General features: G+C 34.8%; 1 protein-coding gene and 1 long non-coding RNA gene across 2 annotated transcripts; both read right to left on the bottom strand.

Annotated features, from left to right (window-relative positions):
* Positions 1-291: 291 nt before the first annotated feature.
* Positions 292-6,774, bottom strand: LOC127857986 (protein dimmed-like). Its single transcript, XM_052394798.1, has 2 exons — positions 5,564-6,774; positions 292-2,312 (listed from the first exon to the last, which is right to left on the bottom strand). Exon 1 carries the CDS (start codon positions 6,664-6,666, stop codon positions 5,608-5,610), a length of 1,059 nt encoding a protein of 352 aa, XP_052250758.1. The 5' UTR covers positions 6,667-6,774; the 3' UTR covers positions 292-2,312; positions 5,564-5,607.
* A 6,826-nt stretch (positions 6,775-13,600) lies between these two features.
* Positions 13,601-20,541, bottom strand: LOC127857664 (uncharacterized). The gene is made up of 2 exons (XR_008038544.1): positions 17,175-20,541; positions 13,601-17,074 (listed from the first exon to the last, which is right to left on the bottom strand). It is a non-coding gene; the product is annotated as an uncharacterized LOC127857664 (long non-coding RNA).
* Between the last annotated feature and the right edge of the window lie 2,443 nt (positions 20,542-22,984).

The raw sequence follows: 22,984 nt of genomic DNA, 5'->3' as shown, positions 1-22,984 counted from the left end.
GATTTTTTTTATAACCCATAATTTATCTGTTACAAAAAACGTTTAGATCTTATTCATCATATGCAACCGACTTTATCTTCAAATTTTCCGTTAAATATGTGACGTTGTATTTAAATTCTTTGGAATACTATTAAATGAATATCCTCGTTCAATTCTCACTCATTTCTCGGGTAAAGTATCCCATTTTTCATATATTAACACGAGATCCTATGAAATAATATTCTTCATATGTGTGTTTGAAAACTGTGAGCCGACAGTGGCATAAACAACAACCCATTACAAATATCTGTGTAAGTGTTTCAACATATTTATTCTCATTTTGTTGAGACATAATATTAAGGCATAAAAATATCAATTAAACTATTCACAAAATAATGTAAGTCGGGTACAAACGTTAATAAATTTGTAAATTGCATAAAATTGTGATATGTACAATATAACAGTTAATGGAAGCACTAAGGACTCTAAATACCTTGCATATTCCGCCCATAAATTCTCAAAAACAATCAAATAACATCATTCCCAACTTAACATCGTTACAAAATAGAATAAAACATTCTTCTTGAAATTGTGGTTGGTGGGAAAGAAAAATATGACCCGGACATGAAATATGATTTCCATATAACATTTACATATATTTGTCCATTATGGTAATAACAGTTTTAATAACAATGTAAACTCAAATTAAATCGAACTATTTTGAACACAGTGGCTGGCAAATGACATAAAAATAATTACAAAATCTCATTGCTAATGCTGCATATCAAGTTGAACACATAACTCGGTGATACATAACATTTATCTGGCAATTACATCTACTATCGCCTAATGAGCACATTTGTGGCGAAATAGATGACTGAAGAAAATATATATATGAGGATGTGATGATGTAGCCTTACCGATGGAAAAAAGGTTGATTGATTTGTGATTGATTGATCGATAAATTGATGGATGGATGGATGAATTGATTGATTGATTTATTGATTGACTGATTGATTGATGGATTGATTGCTTGATCGATCGGTAGATTGATTGAATGGATGGGTGACTATGTGAGTGACTGAGTGCGAAAATGTAAATCTATTGGTTAAAATATTGATTGATTGATTTATTGATTTTTGATTGGTAGATTGATTGAAATAATGGGTGACTTTGTGAGTGACTGAGTGCCAAAATGTAAATCTATTGGTAAAAATATTGATTGATTGATTGTTTGGTTGATGCTCAAATGTTATGCAAGTGGTAGAGCTATATTAAATATCTTCAACAATGGTTTAAAGCAAAAACAATCAGCTTGATTCAAAATTGAGATCCTTGTCAACATGGAAACAAAATATCTGAGAACGCATCATACAAATGGAATGTGAAAAGTGAAAGGGGGTTTAATGCATGTGCGGAAAGTGCCGTCCCGATTAGCCTGTGCAGTCTGCACAGGCTAATCTGAGACGACACTTTCCACCTAAACCGGATTTTTGCTAAGAAGAGACTTTCTTTAAACAGAAACTATCATAAAGCGGAAATTGTCGTCCCTGATAAGCCTGTGTGGACTACACGGGCTAATATGGGACGACATTTGACGCACATGCATTAAACCCCCTGTTCACAGAGTGAGGCTCAAATGGAATGTCTGAAGTACAACTGCGGGTCTTTAAGTAACATTATAATACTCTAAATCCGCCATAACGAGATAAATGAAATGGGTACGAAAGGAATGTACGCATCGCAGGATAATTTCTTAAAATCGGAATGAACACACGTTTATGAACACATATAGATTGCACTCACATGAAAACGCAGAAACCATATTAGCGATTTTTGTGTAGTATACAAACTAAGTAACACTCTATTTACAAACGACCCTTTTGTTCTTTCGCCAAAGATATTATATTCATCTAACATTAAATAATGTTCATAAATAAATAAATATTTTGTAGTACAAAAATACGCGAACACACATAATCGTTTTAGCCGAAACTAGGTCAGTCCTTCGCGATAAAAAACAACAACAAAAATCAAACAAACCCCGTAACAACATTCCATAATACAATAAATGTATTTAAAATTCCTGCAGAACAAAAGTTTCCAACGATATGTTATTGCTCAATCCGTCTCTAAGACGACCAAAATTGCTTTTCCAACAATGTCGTCTGCCTCGCTGCGTCGACCGCTAAACCCTTTGGAACGCTTCATTCGGAGTCCCTCAAATTTTACGGTGAACGCCTCTGCGTTCAAAGCATTGTGAGGCGCGATTGGTCACGGGGCTCCCATTCAGTCAGTACGCTGCTACCGCACGGCCCGGTTCGCTGGAGAAACTGAAAGAATATTTAATATACACTGTAAATCCGTAATTTATTCATGTGTTTTCTACAGCATGCATTCAATCAAAAAGTAAATATTACCGATTCGCGATTCGTTCACAGTTAATTGAATAATTTTCAGTGATTAGCGCCACCTAGAGTAAAAAACACAGGCTGTGGACGTTGGCCTCTCTCTTTTTCCCCTCAATTCTCCCAAGTGGATTATAGTTCGCTGAAACCCTGACACGATTTCCACTTACATGACGACGGCAAATATGAGCGTATTATTTCTCCCTTTTTTAAGGCGCCATTTTTGCACCCGGTGTACCCCGTCCATATCGTATTCATTATCAATGGACCCATAAGCTTTAGCAAATACTTAAAATCTTAACTTCTCAAATCCGTTTATACAGCGGCATAAAAAACGACGGATGAGACATGCTGACAAGATTTATAATTTTATATAAAATTAAACACTAAACATTCTGTCTTTTGGTGCAAAGTTAAGATTAAAGAATAACTAGAGTGATTTGCATAGGTTTTGGGTGACACTCAACTATAAATTTGACAGATATGTTTTAATTATATATTCCATCAAAGTCGCAACACTTTTTGTAAAACCTCAAAAAGAGAATATTTATTTTCATATAAAATATTATCAACGCTTTTTATCTCGTCTGCTCACCTTAAACAGCGGCCTCGCTCGCGCGTGGCACGCGCCATCTTGCGGATAAAACAAAGAACGCATTCTGATTGGCTGATTTGTAATGAATTTAAATCAAACTGAAAGAGTGAATGAACGCGTTCTATATGATCAACATTCGGATTATAATTGTAACCATCTTTATAATAATTTTTTTATTGATTTATGATCTAATTATATTTTGAAATAGCGTGACAATATTTGTAAATTCTTGTTCAAATGAAAATATAATCTATTTTTTATTATTGCGCGAGTGATTTTTAAATCACTTTCATCAACACGTAGCAAAATAATTACATTTCGTTCCATTAACAAACCAAATTGCTCAAAGAAGCAGTTTAAAATTACAACTGTAATAACGCGAGTTTAATTCGTCATTCGCAGTGAAAAAATGTACTTTTTGACAAAATGTTTCCCCTCAACTTTAGCGGGACGGGTTCCGTTTATTGACATTCAATATTTACAAAATGTAAACTAAACCAAGCTGACTGAAGGCGTACTGCTGGGTAAATACAAAAACTCCCTAATTACTCTCACAAAATGTACATAAATTCTTAAAGAGCCGGTTTAACGTATTTTGTTCGAAATTAAGCAATTACGCCCATTTAACAAAGGTTTAATAATATGGCGAATATTTAGCTACCGAGGCACATTGTTTGGTTACAACGAAATCCCGTTTTCTATCAATTGTACCCGCTGTAGTAAAGCGCCTCTTACGGCCAAAAATAAATAAATTCAATCACTCTTTACACTTAAAGTGGACCGACCCTTGAAGTCATTGTATCCGAGGTTACAATGCAAAAATCTTCGCCATGTATGTAGCCATTACACTCTTTATAGTTTTGTGTTTCCAACTTATTCTGGTTTAATATTTGTAATAAGGGTCCAAACGCGCCGCCTCTGCTGTCCATTTAAAAAACTCGCCCAACGGATATAAACCACCTCAGATATTTACTTCTTTAAGTCCAATGTAAACTTTACGCCGTTGAAATTTCGTCGCTAGTTTTCAAATGTTTATTTTTCGCCGAAGTCTATTATTGAACCAATTTTCTTGTAATTTTACACCACTATCTTGACTTTGTTAAGCATCCGCTAAATTGTGTCAATTTTGTTGTCAAAAATAAAGGCACAAATTGATTGTAAATATCATTAACAAATAGTTAAATTTACCACGCTTGGAGCGACCGAGAATGCGAGAGAGCTCTGTCACTTGATAAACGTACAACCAGAGCTTAAAATTGGGATATTGACATGTTTGTCGGACGAAACTACACATTGTTGTAAGAATTATAAAATGCTGCTGATTTCATTGTAAAAATAAAATTCAACAATGCAAAGATATGCGGCAAAATTTTAACTCGTCGAATTGGCATTTAAGTAGGAATTGCTGCATGTTTATGCTTACATAGTCAGCGAAAAAAAAATAGTTTAAATGCGCTTTAATGGTAAACATGCTTCAACTAAGGAGTTTATTTTCTTGAAAGCAGATAAAATAGGATAAATTATCGCAATTCTCTTGTTCAGTGCGTACAATAGAGCGCGATGAGGCTTTAGTAAATAAACCGCAAATTTAGCGAGTTTTTAAATATATAACAGCGATGTGACAATTACGCCGAAATTGTTGGATTACACTTTAAATTAAATCAATGAAATGCAATCCTCGAAAGAACACATTAGCCAAAACATATTATTAAGTATAAACACGTGTAAAGGAGCCTAAACACGGAAAGATTTTCCTAAATAGCTTACACAGAAAGTGAATTTATATCCTATTAAAGTCATTCAGACGAACTGTTTGATACATTTTTAGTTGTTTTGTTACTCTTTACTGGTTAACATTTAAGTATGCTTCTTAAAAAACAACTAAATAAATTTCTTCATGTTTTAGAAGCATAATAAAAAATATGTACACCAAATTATGTATCTTTTATTTGCATGGTAATACAAAAAATATGATAGGTCAGCGAATAACCAATTACTAGTATACCTCTTCCATCTTATTAAATACTATTACTTCTGTTTATTTAAACAGCTTCACAGTCAATTAGCAAAAAAGGCAAAAAATATATAGTTGAATGGTGTCCTTGCATATTAAATACAATTGAAATGAAAGAGATGCATAGAGTACGGTATGCACACATGCCTGATGCTTATTTAAATATCACTGAATTTAATATGTTGACATTACTTATAAATGGACCATGAAATACATCACCGGTACATCGTTCATGGATAGCGATATTCAGAGTTTTCAGCGAACTACATACCCTTCAACATAATATAAATAATATCTAACCGTTATCTAAATTAATGTTAATTTTTTTGACACGTATATTTTTTCTTACTAGTTTAAATGAAGCACTTAACCCATAAAATAAACTACGGTAAAAGAACATTTCCATTAAAGTTGTAAACTAACATTGAGATGATGGTTTTGACCACGATATTTCTGAAAAAGAGAAGTTACTATTTTCTTATAAACATGTTTGAAACAGACAAAAGCGTGGCTTTAGATTTATCAATTTATAAACATTCAACAACAACAAAATATAACTCTTCTTACCATATTTTTTAACAGTCTCTGTGGCTCACGGAAGCGTCTTCGGTTCAGTTAAACCAGTTGAAACCGGACAGCAAGTCATCTTCGTCGTTTTGACTGATGGAGTCATAGCTTGAGTCAGAGACGACGCTCGACGTCGGCGAGTGTAAGGAACCCGCCGGCGACGCCTGAGAATAGGACATCGCCGACGACATAGAACCCGCCGAAGAGACGGACTCGTAGTGGGATGAAAACAAGTCGGCGCAGGTTTGGTACGTCGGGAAAAAATGTTGCTGGTGTGACGTCAGCTGGTTTGGAGAATCCGGAAGTCCCGGCGAGGATTGTGGCGTAGTCGTCTGCTGCGAAAGAGATGTCGTTTGCAAACGCGATCCCAGAGATTCGAAATTGTCGCATACAGCCAAAGCGTCGTTAATACAGTTTATGTTGTTATTCATAGTGCTCATAGTCATTTGATCACTGGAGCTCATGTTTACACTGCTGTTCATGTTTTTAATGCTGTTTTCAATGTCATTCGCATTGTTATTGCTGTCATTTGATTTCTGAATCATTTCGTTGACTTTGATCTCCAGGGCGTCCATATCTACATCACTAGGTATCAGGTCGCTGACGCTTCCGTCGTGTTCGTCAAGCATCTCTTGTAACTGCTTAATGTACTGAACTGCCGATCGCAGAGTCTCCACCTTGCTCATCTTCTTGTTTTTCTTCCCGAACGGTACATGCTGCCTCAGTGTCTCAAAACCCATGTTCACCATTTTCACGCGCTTCCGTTCCCGCTCATTTCTCCTGGAAACGGACGGGCTGTGGGAATCGACCAGCTTGCAGCCCAGATCGGTGAAGTCAACTCTTCGTTTGCATCGCAGAAGCACTGGTTTACCATTGGCATTTTCGTTGTTGTTTATTTCTTTCCTTCCCGTCTGCAGTTCTTTCAGTGATTTTGTCAACTGCAGCTGTTGCGCCACTGTTGGCGTCTTCACTACAACGTAAGTTCCGCTTGCAGCCAACCCTTTCGTTTCAAAGTGTCCGAATTGCTGCAAGGTACTTGTCTGTATAAGCTGCAAAGGAATAAATCCCAGAGTCGTCGCTGCCATGTTGGTATATGTTATCATTTACCACACAAAAACAATCACTGTAAAATTATACGAGAATTCGAATGTAGATAAGTTCGTACGCCAGTCGTGTGCCAAAGTGTGCGTCACTTGCCTCCGATAAAATGTTGTTCGTTTATGACCCGAGCGATACAGCCCGATGTAATAAACTCCCAGGTGCGATGAAAAGTACCCAACCACAGTGGTCGATTTTCCACGTCAATCAATAGTCCACACGCGCCACCTTGGCGATAAACTCCGCCCCTTATCAGTCCAGTAGCGTTTGCGTCCCCTGTGGGCGTGGAAAACATGCAGTTTTATCGGGTAGCCACCCGAGCGTAACTACACGCGCACCTGTACTTTAAGCCCCGCCCCTAGCTGTCAACTCGAGAAGAGATGTCGTCTGCGTGTGTCGAGGCGCGTGCTCTAGAGATGATGTATTCAGCACCCATAGCGTTTAAAATTTCATCATTTTTAATGGAGCCAGCGTTCTTTGCAGATATTCATTAAATTCTGAAGGTCAAAACTTTGTTTCCCTTCATCAGCTAAATTAATCATAGATCACTCCAATTCGGTTGAATTAAAACTTTCCGTCGTATTCAGTTTTAGATCATGTTGGCTTACAAAGGCCCGGGAAGATCATTAGAAAGAATATCGATCGGGAAAACGTTCGCCGTGAATTATCAGTCAATTTTCTCAATCGTTGGTTGTTGGCATCTCGGGTACACCCGCGAAAAACATTCCGATGTACTATTATCGATCATATCTGCAGCTAAAAACTTCTCTGATGAATTGCAATTGGGTAAAAATGTTGTCAGAGCACAAACTGCAATTTTGAACGTTTGAAATAAAGAGTTTCAACTTGATCGCGAAATTTTATTTCAATCCACCAATCACCAAAACGAGTACTTAACGCGTGAAAGAACCGTTTTATTCGAAATTGACACTTTTTTCGTACACAAATACTAATTGAACCCAGCAGTATTAACAAATCAACTATGTTAACAAACTTTTGTCCATTAATATTTTCCCCTTAGTTTATTTCAAATTCAAAATACTCCGTATCTTTGGCCGTTCGCATTAGATTCTTTTCTTTTCATACTTTCGTATCAATGTTTGTAAAACAAGTCTTGCTATGCTTCACAAAATGTACGACACAAATTTCATAATTAATCGCGATTTGGGATGAAATACACACTTTTTACCTACTTTGAGAATGGTTTATGAAGTTGATGTGCCGTTTATTCGCGCATGTTAATTCACCATACCTTAAGCTTACAGATGACGCCGTTAGATATGGCCACTTAACTTACAGGTTTTATATGAGTATATCGTGATAAACTGTAGAAAGATAAAAGGAAAACTTATATCAATCATCATATGTTTACTCTCGTTACGTTTATATTGTATTTTCACGATTTGTTTGCTCACGCTTCGCGAGGGTGAAGTCGATTTCGATATGAACTCAGCCTCACATACTAACAGATGCTAACTGAAAGTTAATATCCATTCTTTAACAAAAATGATTCGTTTCAGGGACCTGCTCATGTATGGCATTATTATTTAAAGTTTGATTTCGAATAATTTAATTTTCTTTTCCAAAGAAACCTTAATTGTAGTAATATTATCCAATGAATATTTAAACGAATGTGCAAACAAAGCATATTCATGCAGATCCAGTATTAGTAATTGTTCACTCAAAGAACGCATAACAATTATTGCTTACTTATGTTTTTTTAGAATTTGAAAATATCGAATTGTTTATAAAAGGGAAACAATCCACATCCGCATTTGCCTCCCTTTCGATGAAAAATGCTCACGCGTTATAATTATTTTTACCATACGGATCTAACTCTACATTGAACTCTTTCATTTATGAAAGCATTATATTGATTTGAGCCATAATTTGTAAAGATAATTATTCTATTGGACAGACACTGACAATTAATTAATTAAAATACAGATTTTTTTAGATTTCCTTTATTATTTCCCTATACAATGTCATGTCAGTCTTAAAATCGCGATCCACATGTATTCCCATATTTACTATATATTAAAATATACACTAATTTAAGTTAAAATAATATAAACGACTGATTAAGAAAACTTATCTATTCGTGCTTTTACGCCATGATGGTCACTTTTGGTTGAATTTCAAAACAATTCTTAGGCCATACCAAATTGAAGTCTGGTTCATCCGATTTTACTAGAAATAAAAGGAAAAGGCGTATGGCACTTAAAAATTATTATTTGAGAGTGAGAGATAAAAATAAGAAGTTAAGTCACCCACGTATTTTAATATCATGAACGTTTTTAAACCCTGGATTAGTACTAGATAAGTTAGTTTCTAGTTGGCATTACTTATTTATAACCGACCTAGATCTTCTGTAGTTAAAATCCGATATTCAGTAAAGAATACTCATGGGTATGAATATGATCTAATCGATTAAAGGAAACATATCACTACAAAACACACACTTTCACAATCAGAAATCTCGCCTTTAGCAAGCAAAAATGTTTCGCTCCTAATGATGCGATACAATTCGGAAACCATTTTTAAAACAATACATATTTTAATTCTAAAAATTGGGTGGTAATTTCTATAACCAGTACTTCAATTATTTGTGGCCTTAGGTATACAAAAATGGAAATCGAGTTTACTGCCTGAAAGTAAAATTAAAGGTAGATACAAAACAACAACAACAAAACAAAGTAACCATTTGGTAAAGCATTAAACACCTCTGTTAACTGCACCGAATAGTATCAATGTTGGTGGTCAATAAAACATGTTTGAATCTTTGAAAATATGAGAGGCACATTTAAATTTATTTAAGTTAATGTTTCTTTGATTTTTAGATCGCTTTTGATACATTCACGTATCGAATTAATAGTATTTTGTCGGATTATTTTATTCTTCGTATTCGGACATTGATATCTTGTTGCAATCAACACTTTGAGCTAGTCTGTGTACATTTAAAATAACGTTCAATAAAGAAGTATCTGATTAAAATTTGAATGAAACAGGGCGACCCTTTTGTCGTTTTCTTTTTTGTTTGACCTTTCACAAACTGCAGGTCAAGTTCTGTTTGCTTTCATCGCCGACAAAGTTAAGTTTTTTATTCGCAGTGTTTATTAATACGCAGTGAGGATATCATAAAATCAAATTGGGTTAAGGAAGATTGTAATGAGATTGTATTCAGCGTTAAGTTTAATATGACAGTTTATGATGGAGATTTGACTATCAATCAGGGACATTGTAGATTTAGAGTTTTCGCTTGTTATTCAGTTCGTACGTTTGTTCATTGACATAATTATCGCACGGTTAACCGAAGCCGCCATATGTCAGATAGTTCAGTTTCGTAGAACATCCTTTGGCATTTGTATCTTTAAATAATCATAAGCTATAATTGAGAGGATCGTAAGGCCGCTCAAAGTCTTTTATTGGATTATGACATTTTAACGACATGTTTCGCAATCGTATTATTATATCATCATCTTCGTAATGATCCCACACATTTTATAACAGTTTTACGTTGAGAGCATTCTGTATCAATCACTGTCATTAAACGCGCTGTTTTATATCACAACGTAGTGTCCTCATTTACGTTTACATAACTATTTAATTGGAATGGTTCTTTTTTTCTAAATACACGATGAGAAGACGTTCATAAATGTTTCTTTCCCTCTTTACAATAGAAAACCGTGTACAACGTCAAAATTTTCCAAATTTGCTGTGTTAAATGCTGTATTCAACCGTGCACTCATTAGTATTCAAAGACGAAACAGTTAAACTAAACATACATATGGACAGACTATTCCGGCAATATTTTTATCACTTAAGTCAGTGGGGATATGTGTACAATATAATTCGATTATTACAGACCCATTTATGACGCCACTCGATCTTAAAACAGTACCAGTCAACAAATAACAGACAACCTACAAGAAATATACAACTTCTAAGCAGATCTAAATGAGTTCAAATGTTTGTTGGATGTGCTCAAATCAGCGGTATAAATATCACGAGTACGTGATATATTGACACCGTCTTGGTCTAAGGTTACACGTCACTATAACAAACCCAAACCCCGTGTTTGTCTACGGAAACTCGGGTGTTTCACGACAAACATATAAATAAGGGAATAAAGTACCCCAATACTTTGATCTTACCTTTTGTTAGTTAATGTCCCGTGGCTCACTAATCTTTGGTAGCAGACAAGTAAGAGAACACTGATGACGACAGCCTGCATTCGGATCAACGTGTTTGCCTCTTATACATCGTTAAAGTTTGGTTAAAGTTTGTCTATGTTGACTTTACGAAATCCAAACAAACACACGATGTGTATCATTAATTTCAATTTATTTGCATTTTCAGCAAGAACAATAACGAATCCGAGATAGAGATGTTGTTATGTTGATTATTGTATAATTGCAGTTGTTGCTTATGTGAATTTGGTGGTATAATTTTGACTTATATGACGATGTTGATAATGCTGATGGTTATGTCAATAAAGTTGTTTGTTTTCACTTACCCGACCGACCCTTACTTTTCATGCCAATCATAAAGTTGTTTGTTGTGTTCGAGATTGTGTTTTCGAAAATGTTTACTACTTTTTTTTTATTACTTTTTACATAAAAAGAATGGTGAACAAACATTTGGAAGATTTCTGAGATTGAACATTCTTTTTAACGTTGAATAAAGATTACCGATAAAAAAACGTTTGGCCGGCCTATATACGATTTTTTTTCGACTAGTTAAGGTAAGAAATGCTATTGAGCCATGCAGTCTTCTTGGTGATGGAAATGGTACGTACGTTTTTATTGAGAACGCGATGCTGGGACGACGATACTAATGATTCCACTGGCTATACATTATGCATAATGTATTCATCGGTAAAAATCTGCACAATGCTTAAATGCAAAAATGTCACAGTGACAAAGTAGAATAATCTCAAAATATATCAGATTTGTGTTAAATGCAACCTACGGATTGAGGCGGTCGCCTTCCCCCTGGCAAGCGAATGCATCAAATTTAACGCTAAAATATTCTTGCATTTACTATTGTTTTACGACCTAGTTTACCGCTAAAGCTAACTGTTTGATGCATTTTTTATCGCCGCAATGATACTGTTGGCGCCTCATTTTCACATTTATAAACGTTGCGAAGTCGTGGAGGTCTGATGTAGATAAAGACGGTTTCGTACCTGATCGGACGGTTTCGTACCTGATCGGACATCGGTTTTCGATTTCGTAAATGTTTGGTTAATCTTGTCGTGTTGTTATCCAAAGCGATGTGCTTTAAGGCGGATGGTGTGACAGATAAATATCGAATAAATAACGTACAAGTAAAGAAACTCGTGCATGGTGATCAAGGTATTGAATATAGAAGTATGCATGTAGATGTTCATGAAGTCCCTCCGTGTGAAATATGCATATTAGGAGCCAACATCCCTGTCTCATTTACACTGACCAAAAGTCCGAATTAACAAAGCTGGAACACTGACAGAAGCGTTCTTGGTTGCAAAATAAACGGAAGAATTACTGAGAGTTCAGAAGACAAACTTTTGCTACCGGCAATCAAATCTATTTAAACGTAAAAATTAAAGATGTATTGTTTTTAAGTTTAGTATATCTCCACACGATAATATGTTTAACGGATCATTGTAAGAATTCTAAGCATCATAGCAGTCATAGGTATGATGTACATTTTCAAATGGGTCTATTAAAAAATAAAAACATTGTTTAATATGTTTTAAAACTTATTATCCGACGCATCAAATTATAAGGTTTAACCGTCGCTAATCCGCCGCTGCAGCTGTCAGTTTTGTTTCAGTCCAGTGGGTCGTAACTAATTTTTATCAAGCGTCTCTCTTGCGGTAATCGCCTCGGGCCCCTCGCGCAGCGTCCATGTTTTATTAAATCAATATTTTAGATAATATTTCACCACGAGGCAGAGGGTTATCTGTCATAAAAATTGAATACTTGTCATAATATTTGTTTAATTTGGCCGCCTTGTTTTAAATTTGAGCGGTCGCTTTGCAGGTCATTTGCACGGAAAATTAACTCCGGAGTTTACTAATCAACATGAAAAGGACCGCCGTAGTTTTCGCTGGTCCTTGAAGTTGAACATGCAATTTTGTTTTAATGATTATAAGTTGAAGATATAAGATATAGGTGTGCAATAACATTGACGTTGCTATGTTGCTTTAAATATGGCTGCTTATGTTGATGATTTCGGATATTAATTGTCACAGTAGCTGCCCATTACCATTAACCAGCATTATACTCGTCATCATCATCAGCACCAGTAGCAGCAACGCCACAATAAAAGTAATACTTACAACAACAATTATTATAATAATTATAATAATTATAATAATGATCATCATCATCATCATCATCATCCTCATCATCATCATCATCATCATCATCATCATCATAATAATAATAATAATAATAATAATAATAATAATGATAATAATAATAATAATAATAATAATGATGATAATGATAATGATAATGATAATGATAATAAAATAATAATAATGATAATAATAATAATAATAATAATAATAATAATAATAATAATAATAATAATGATAATAAAAAAACAATAATAATAATAATAATAATAATAATAATAATAACAATAATAATAATAATCAACTAAATCAATAACAATGACTGTAATGTAAGTCATCAAGTATCATCATCATGACATCATCACAACAGTATAAAGAGCGATACATATTGCAAAGTAATAGATATCTTCCTGCTAAATTATCATCCTAAGTATCAAACGAGATTATCGTTTTTATTAAAAACACTATACTAGTGTCAAGTATAAAGTCCCGAATGAGCTTAAGCTATCTAGTTATGTATTGTCCTCGGTGGTAATGAAAAGGTCATAGACCGGACGGACTCGTATGACTTGAAGGAAAGAACAAACACAATATTGTTGATTGAAAACGGGCATTTATTATAAAATGCCATAAAAAAGATAAAAATAGAACAGATTCTTTCCAGAAAGGCATAATGGGTGGTAAAAACACGCCACGCGTATATACACATACAAAAACATGAATTTGAATGTGATGACGGCGGGAAAAACACGCCCAAAATAAGTATAAAAGAAAAATATTTGATGCGTATAACAGTAAAATAAGAAACAAATGTGTTTTACACACAGGTAAAAACATACATAGTACGGGAGTCAAAACCTTATGGCGGAGAAGGGGTGGAGGTGGGTTGTTAATTTCGACCATATTGGATTCCTCGTTAGTCTAAAAGGATACAAAGGGCCACAATGGCCAACACTGAATTTGATTGGTCAAAAGAGCCCATGTGACCCCACACTGAGGTTATACACAAGTAATTAAATATAAGGCTTGAACCAATATAATGTTCAACAATTAAGAAATCGTACAATGACATAAAATCTTTTATGTGTGCATAAAATATTATTTATGTATTGTCCTCGGTGGTAATGAAAAGGTCATAGACCGGACGGACTCGTATGACTTGAAGGAAAGAACAAACACAATATTGTTGATTGAAAACGGGCATTTATTATAAAATGCCATAAAAAAGATAAAAATAGAACAGATTCTTTCCAGAAAGGCATAATGGGTGGTAAAAACACGCCACAAAGGGGACCGGAACGGGAACCCCCGCCGCCCATGAAGTACGGGAGAGGACCGCAATTCGGAAAGGGGGTAGTTGCCCCTGAATGAATATAAACGTAGCCTTACGATTAAGGTCAGATATGTGAAAATTAAGGACAAATAAGCATTATAAGCTAGGCTTAAATCATCCATCTGCTAATTAATAACAAATTATAAAACCTAGTGAAGTAAATTAATTGAAAACAATAGGATTGGTGTTCAACGATCACTAGAATAAGCATAACTTAATTATATGTGTATGCTCCATAAGAAAAACACTGCCAGAAAAAAGCAGTGTTAATAAGAACTGCTTAACCTTATTGTCAACAAAATGACTTAGACCTATATGTAAATAATTGGAGCTGCGACCTTAACCAGTCAGACATAAAACAACCAATATTTGTATAAAGTAAAAGCGCTAGTAAAACTGGTGAAATACTACCTGCAGCCTTTAACTGTCAGGGAAACGTAACTTTTACAGCAAAACAACAAAAGTAAAGTAAGATGCCCACTTAAAGGAGTAAGCAATCATGAAGGAAAAAAACAACATGTATCTGCGGCATTAAACTGTCATACAACATAGGGGATATATCCAACAAATAATGGCTTTAATAAACAGCCTTGTTAAAAGGTGACACGTTTGCTTGCAGCCTAAAACTGTCAGGTAAACATAAATTGTACGGCAAAGCAACACACCATAAAATAAGACAACGTACCGGTAAAAGAGTAGGCAATCAATAATATAGTATAATCCCCGATCCGAGCACTAAACCGCCAGACAACATAGGAGATATAAGCAACAGATACTTGCCTTAAACAGCAGCCTTATTAATAAATGAAAAATTACCTGCAGCCTTAAACTGTCAGGTTAACATAAATTGTAAAGCAAAGCAACGAAAATAAATATAAAAAAGATGTAACGGTAAAAAGTAGGCAATAATATAGGAAAACAATGGATCTGTGGCCCTAAACCATCATGCATAGGAGATATATACAACAGATATGGCCCTAATTACAGGCCTTTGTTATAGGTGAAAAATTACCTGTATCGATAAGAAAGTAAACAATAATATGTTATACAATGGAGCTGCGGCCTTAAACCAACAAGATGACCAAACAGATGTATACAACAGATTTTGGAATTAAGACTAAGTACAGGTACCTGTTAAGAGGTGAAAATGAATGTGCAGCTTTAAACTATAAGATTAACCTTAAATGTACAAGAACCTGACGAAGCAAAATATTAAAATGTAGTGGTTAAGTAGTATGATATCATGAACCCAGTGTAAAACAATGTAGGGGCTGCCCTTAACCATCAGACAACATATGAAAAGTATTTAACACATATTGGCTTGAATAAAGGGTATTGGTAAAATTTTAAATACAATCTGCACCCTTTACCTATCAGGTAAACATAGATTGTACAGCAAAACAACAAAAGTTAAAATATGTACCCATACAGGAGTAAGCAATCATATAGTAAAACAATGGAACTGCATTCTTAAACTATCATACAATGAGATAAAAAAGACAAACATTGCCTTAATAACAGACCTTGGTAATAGGTAAAAGGTTACCTGCGGGGTTAAACTGTTGGTTAAACATAAACAGTCAAGCAACACAACAAAAGCAAATTAATAATTGTAACACATAAACAGGGAAAGCAATAATGTACTGTGTAGTACAACTATGGAGCTGTGGTTTGGAACCGACAGACAACCAGCATTGGCATGAAGTACATGTACCAGTAAATGAGTAAAAGACCATTAGAACAATAAACTGTCAGTTAACATATATACATAATATGAAAAACCTTGACAAAAGTAAGATTCAGAATGTACTTGAAAAAGAGCGACCAATCAAAATTTAATAAACAATTGGGCTGCAGATGTAAACTGGCAGACAGTTAAAGAGACATATACAACAAATACCAATAATCCAGAGGAATATCTGTGGGAATAACCATATGGAACAGCTCGGGTAACAAGCCCGTGATTTAAAACGTGAAAGAACTGGGCTAACGATTATCGCTTATGAGTAAGCAAAGTAAAAAGGGTAATGGATTATGATGGAAAATATATATGTAATGGCTTTCGAGGACAAAACCTAGGAAACGTATTGATCTTATTTGGTGTGACTTAGTGGAGCATGATTATTTACATAGGGATGTGGCAGATCCCTGTGGGGCGACATTCCCTTTAACTCAGAGATATGAAAAACTAATATGCCCAACAGTAGCTTCAAAATCTTAGACCCAGAAGCATCTTTTGGGAGATGAAGATTATCGGGCAGAAGGCAATTTTATTCGTATAATACGCCAACACACAGGTTTATAATGGGAAAGATGTGTTGACACTAGAACTGTTAGAATAACTACCCGTTAAGATTGGCATATACGGTAAAATTGGCACATACCAATAAGAAAAACAGGGAAAATAAGTTAAAAACTTTGGTCATAAGAAATAGAAATAAGTTTAGTTAGAGGGGTAGTGTAAACCCCAACGATGCCTGACTGGGCAGAAATTAAAAGATAAATATATGCATGGCATGTCCAGATATCTGAATCGGCAGAACATGTAAGTACATTCATGACCTGATCTGGTACCCAACTTAGGTAAAATAGCTCCTTCGAAGACAACTATAGTATCAATATCAGCCTAGACTGAATAACTTAAATCCTGCAGAATATTGAAAAATATAAGCATGGACTGAACTGAATAACTAAAATCATGCATAAATTTAGTTCCTTTGTAGAGAACTATAACCTCAATATCGTCCTGAACGGAATAACTAAAATCAGGAAGAATACTGAAAAATATAAGCAAGGGTTGCATAAAACATAGTTCCTTCGTAGAGAACTATAACCTCAATATCATCCTGAACGGAATAACTAAAATCAGGAAGAATACTGAAAAATATAAGCAAGGGTTGCATAAAACATAGTTCCTTCGTAGAGAACCATAACATCAATATCAGCCTGAATGGAATACTGAAAATCAGTTTTAATATAGAAAAATATATGCACAGCCTGAATAAATATAGTTCCTTCGTAGAGAACTAAAATCTCAATATCGGCCTGAACGGTCCAACTAAAATCAGGCTGAATATTGTAAAATATAATAAGCAAAGCCTGCATAAACATAGTTCCTTCGTAGAGAACTAAGATATCAATATCGGCCTGAACGGTCCAACTAAAATCAGGCTGAATATTGGAAAATAATAATAAGCAAGGCCTGCATAAACATAGTTCTGCGTAGAGAACTAAAATATCAATATCGGCCTGAACGGTCCAACTAAACTCAGGCTGAATATTGGAAAATAATAATAAGCAAGGCCTGCATAAAAATAGTTCTGCGTAGAGAACTATAACATCCATATCAGCCTGAACGGTATAACTAAAATCAGGCTGAATAATGGAAAATATAAAAGCAAGGCCTGCATAAACATAGTTCTGCGTAAAGAACTATAAAATTGTTCTGCGTAGAGAACTATAATAACAATATCAGCCTGAACGGTATAAGCAAAATCAGGCCAAATATTGAAAAATAAATAAGCAAGGCCTGCATAAACATAGTTCTGCGTAGAGAACTATAATAACAATATCAGCCTGAACGGTATAAGCAAAATCAGGCCAAATATTGAAAAATGAATAAGCAAGGCCTTCATAAACATAGTTCCTGCGTAGAGAACTATAACAACAATATCAGCCTGAACGGTATAAGCAAAATCAGGCCGAATATTGAAAAATATAATCAAGGCCTGCATAAAAATAGTTCCTTCGTAGAGAACTATAACATCAATATCAGTCTAAACTGAAAAAATTTTAATCAGGCATATACATACTTACTTCGGAGAGAACTAAACCATTAGTATCAGCCCGAGCTGATAACTATAATCGGACATAACATTAAAAATGTATAAGTATGACATATAAAACTAAAAAACTGAAGATCACTAGATAAAACACAATGTTCTGAAGAGTGAAGTCTTCCTGTTTCTAGCCGTAATTGTTCGTTCTGGTCCTTCGTGGTTTAATGTAGTGTTCGATAGGAAGGGCTGAAAACGTGCCTTATCGTCCCATTGTAGTACTTGTACAGGAAGTGCCAGCCAGCGGACAGGTCCTCTGTATTGGGGTGTTGAGAGGTAGGCAGGTTAATGTAGTGTTCAAAGGAAGGGCTGGGAACGTGCCTTATCGCCCCTTTGTAGTACTTGTACAGGAAGTGCCAGCCAGCGGACAGGTCCTTTGTATTGCGGTGTTGAGAGGTAGGCATGGCCTGAAATGATAACTAACAGCGTGCATATATTATAAAACCAGCAGCATACAGAACAGATGATTAAAATGATTTAAACTTGGTATAATCTTGAAAATATAATGACAGATAACAAAAATTACATTAATATTGCTAAAGAGATTATAAATAATTGTCTCCAAAAACCTATTGTAAAATATACTGTGAGTCGAAAACATAATCAAATGTTAAGAAGAGCCGCTTATTTATAATTCATACAGTATATAACCCACGAGTTCAAGATTGTGAATATGATTCACATTGTTCATGACTTAAGTACATAAAGACACATACCGGTAAATGATAGTATATTAAATAGCGAGCATGGCTTTTAGTGACAATAACACTAGAGTGTGTTTTAGATAGATACAAATACATATGTCTTGCTTATAATGAGCACAAATGTTATACGTACACAAATACTTGAAACCTGAAACTTGCTTATTTGATGAAACACCTATGTATATAATTATATAAATCAAAACGTGTTTACAAAACATATACCTGTACATAAAATTGATATAAAAAAAATTAAAATTGATAGATATTACACTTATGAAGCATTAATGAAAGTATAATAATGGAAAATAGTTTGATAAATAAAAATGTAGAAAGAAACTTCAGCAAGTTTTTGGCATCATAAAGACACGCTTTTTCATTAACTGAAGGATACGTGAAAGGATATTTCTGTTCTCTGGCTCGGGCTGGGGGATTCTGCAGCTACCGGTCACCTTTACAGACACTCCTTGGGTATAACCTTATGTGAACTATTGTGACTACAAGTCACAAATAGACTGACCAGATGTGACTACAAGACAAAACTTGAAGGTTAAAATTACATTGTGACTATAAGACACACCACACCACATACAAATAAGATATATATATATATATATATATATGAATATGAAGCTTTTAAGAATATTAAAATTACTTATAGTTTTTAGTAGTTACAGACTTAACAAGGATATGTTAATGAAAATATTACGACCAAATAATTGCCATAAAGAAAACATGAACAACAATAGCACAACAAAACACATCACAAGAATTTTAAAATACACACGTTGACCATATAAATGAGGTATGGTAATATAGACTAAAATGAAAGGGTGTTTCATTGTTTATTTCATAAAAACGTGAAGACATCTGTTAATGTGACAGTGGGAAACCCAGCTAAACTGACAATACAAATGTGTCGTAAATATTCATAAAGTATAAGCCCAGGCTGAACTTTAAATTAAATAAGACAATAATAAATATACAAGATATATAGAGCTGGCCCGAATTGATCATCATTCTTAAAAAGGCAGAAAAAATAATAATTTAAACAGCCAGATCTTAAAGTCAGGCACAAATGTTAACACGATATTTGAATACTTATCTGAACTGAATCAGTATGACTGATACAGGGCAGCGACAACTGTGTAGCTGATCAGCATAAAAAAAATGACTGGCGATATGCGCTAATTACGCTGTGGGCGCCGCCATCTTGGAAACCTATCACGGTAGACTGCGTATACGTCGCAAAGTTTTCTGCACACGGCACTGATAGTGATAAACATGTGTACTCGTTCAACTGCCCTTTAAACTTAGTATCACACGGGATAACACCATTAGTGTAAGTCTTCGTACAACGAGAGATAATCCTTCACATAAACGGAATGAAACGGCATCATATCCTATTAAAATTAATCCTTGGAAGTATCACCTAAGAGCGTAATTGTTAATTTCGACCATATTGGATTCCTCGTTAGTCTAAAAGGATACAAAGGGCCACAATGGCCAACACTGAATTTGATTGGTCAAAAGAGCCCATGTGACCCCACACTGAGGTTATACACAAGTAATTAAATATAAGGCTTGAACCAATATAATGTTCAACAATTAAGAAATCGTACAATGACATAAAATCTTTTATGTGTGCATAAAATATTATTTACATTTAAACCTTTACAAATTGAATTCGCCGCTAATTTGAATTATAGACATAATGTGTCTCATTGAAAAAGTAATGCTTAAAAACGCGTTTTTCATATTCGGTATACAGCATGGTGTATCAAAATACAACATACCAAGCCCCTTATTAAAATAAACCTGCATAGTATCTTAGATTACATAATGATATAACGATGACTGACGCTTTTCCGAGATTTCTCAGTTTCTTTGGCAATGTGAGTTTAGGTGGAATTTAGCCACAATTATTAGCTAAATCATTTAAAAAGAAAAACACTTAATCATATAATTTGTCATCAACAATGGTGTCTATTTGAAATATGAGAATAATCGAATCACATGCAGCGCTATCAGCTATTCGTGTATATGAAAGGTATTTATATACACGATTCAAGTGTACCGGTATTTATTTATCCGATTTATATGCAAAGAAACTTAAACATTTTAAAGTGCAACGTGCAGCTTCCATCAATTAACGAGATGAAAGTTGGCAAATTTATGGTAAACGGGGAGGGTAGGGTCTTGACTGGTTTTATCTGTCAGTTTGCAAGGGTGTTAATCAAAGATCTATATAAAAAAAACAACACATTTATAGATCTTTGTGTTGATACACATGATTAATCTCTTGACTAAGATCATTATATGACCAATCATTTTAATTTCTTACTTAGGTATATTAAATCAATGGCTAAATAAACAGAATGTATTCAATTACATTTGTTTGTAATATGCATCATTGTCGTTTCAAATTAACTATATGTTACAGATAACTGTAACGTTAATATTCTAAAAGCTATTATGTAAAAACAATTCACAATGCACGGATTATTTCACGCTCTTAGTTTAAAAGAAAAAACAACAGCGTGCAATTTATTAAGTATCGAATGTAAAGTATACCGGAATATCATATACCTAAAAATAAAATGTTTAAAGTGACAAATGCCGATCATAATCGTCAATTATCGTTAAAAAAAATATTTTTCCATTTAAAACAGTTTTTTTAGATAAGAGTTATAGAACAGAACAGAACAGAGTTATATTATCTATTTGTGGCTATCACGAACAGTACCTTGTTGCGGACGTTCGTTAGTTCAGAAAATTGAATCTTAGGTTTGAAAATAGAATATCCATTTATTCCCTAGTAACAAAAATTGAAATACGAAACTTGTGCACATTATATGAGCGAAACGATAGATTGATCTATGTTATATACAATACTGAGACACATTCATCATCATTATTATAATACATGTTAATGAATAACGATAGTTTGTCTTCTTGACACTTTTACTGTGATGATAACTATTTGCAATAAATACACCGATCTTTCTACTTTAATATATAATTTAGCCGTACTCTGTGAAAATTTGTTTACTGCATGTGCGTTAATTGTCTACCCAGATAAGCCCCGGTGCAGTTCGCACAAGCTAATCAGGGACGACACTTTCCGCTTAAACTGGACTTTTACTAAGAAGAGACATTCCTTAAACGAAAAATACCATAAAAGAGGAAAGTGTCGTACCTGATAAGCCCGAGCAACTGCATCGGCTAATCTGGGAAGACACTTAACGCACATGCAATTACCTCCTTTTCAAAGAGCACGGCCCAATTAGTCCGGTACTTAGCGGTACGCAGGACGCAGGCCTTTGTACACCATTGTCTGTGAAGAATGTACCGCATCTCTTACATGGATTACCAGACCAACGAGTACCTGTGGAACATGGCAGCATCGCTAGTTGGGGCGCAAGAACATCCCTAGGCCACCGTAAAACGACGAAAGCTGGCTTTATTTGAAAACGTTGCCATGTTCGACTCTGTGTCTGTGCAAGACTGTGCTTCAGGGCACGCTAGAGGGAGGTCGAGGTCGAGGACGTCAGAAGAAAATCTAAATAGATAATTTGAATGATACGTCCCACCTTATGGATGAACTACTCACAGCAGCCCACAACAGACGTGACTGCAGGAAGAGCTCTGTGTTGTCTTCTCTCAGAGCACCATAAGGCTCAGAACGGCCACGGTAACGGTGTTGATTTAACCCATTTATGCCTAGCGTCTAGAAAAAGGCCTTGGCAAACAGGGTAGACCCAGATGAGACGCCGCATGATGCGGCGTCTCATCAGGGTTTGCGCTGTTTGCTTAAAGGAATTTCGGTAAGAAATATTCTAAATATAGAAATAAACATACTAGACATCCCTAATTTTGGAAATTAATTGATCTAATTTAGAAGGATTGGAGAGTCCACTAGGCATAAATGGGTTTAATAATATAATTGTTTCAAAATGACACTTTTGAGCCGTGTCGTTCGAAAATGGGTCCTATGACATATGGGGACAGCGTGGCTCGATACAATCCGGCACAAATGAAGACCCTTATAAGGAGCTTTCTGTCCGATAATGAGACATTGATATTGTATTGTAAACATGATGCACA

This window comes from Dreissena polymorpha, chromosome 14 (genome assembly GCF_020536995.1).
Source record: "Dreissena polymorpha isolate Duluth1 chromosome 14, UMN_Dpol_1.0, whole genome shotgun sequence".
Classification (NCBI taxonomy): domain Eukaryota; kingdom Metazoa; phylum Mollusca; class Bivalvia; order Myida; family Dreissenidae; genus Dreissena; species Dreissena polymorpha.
This window is presented reverse-complemented; position numbering and strand designations above follow the sequence as displayed.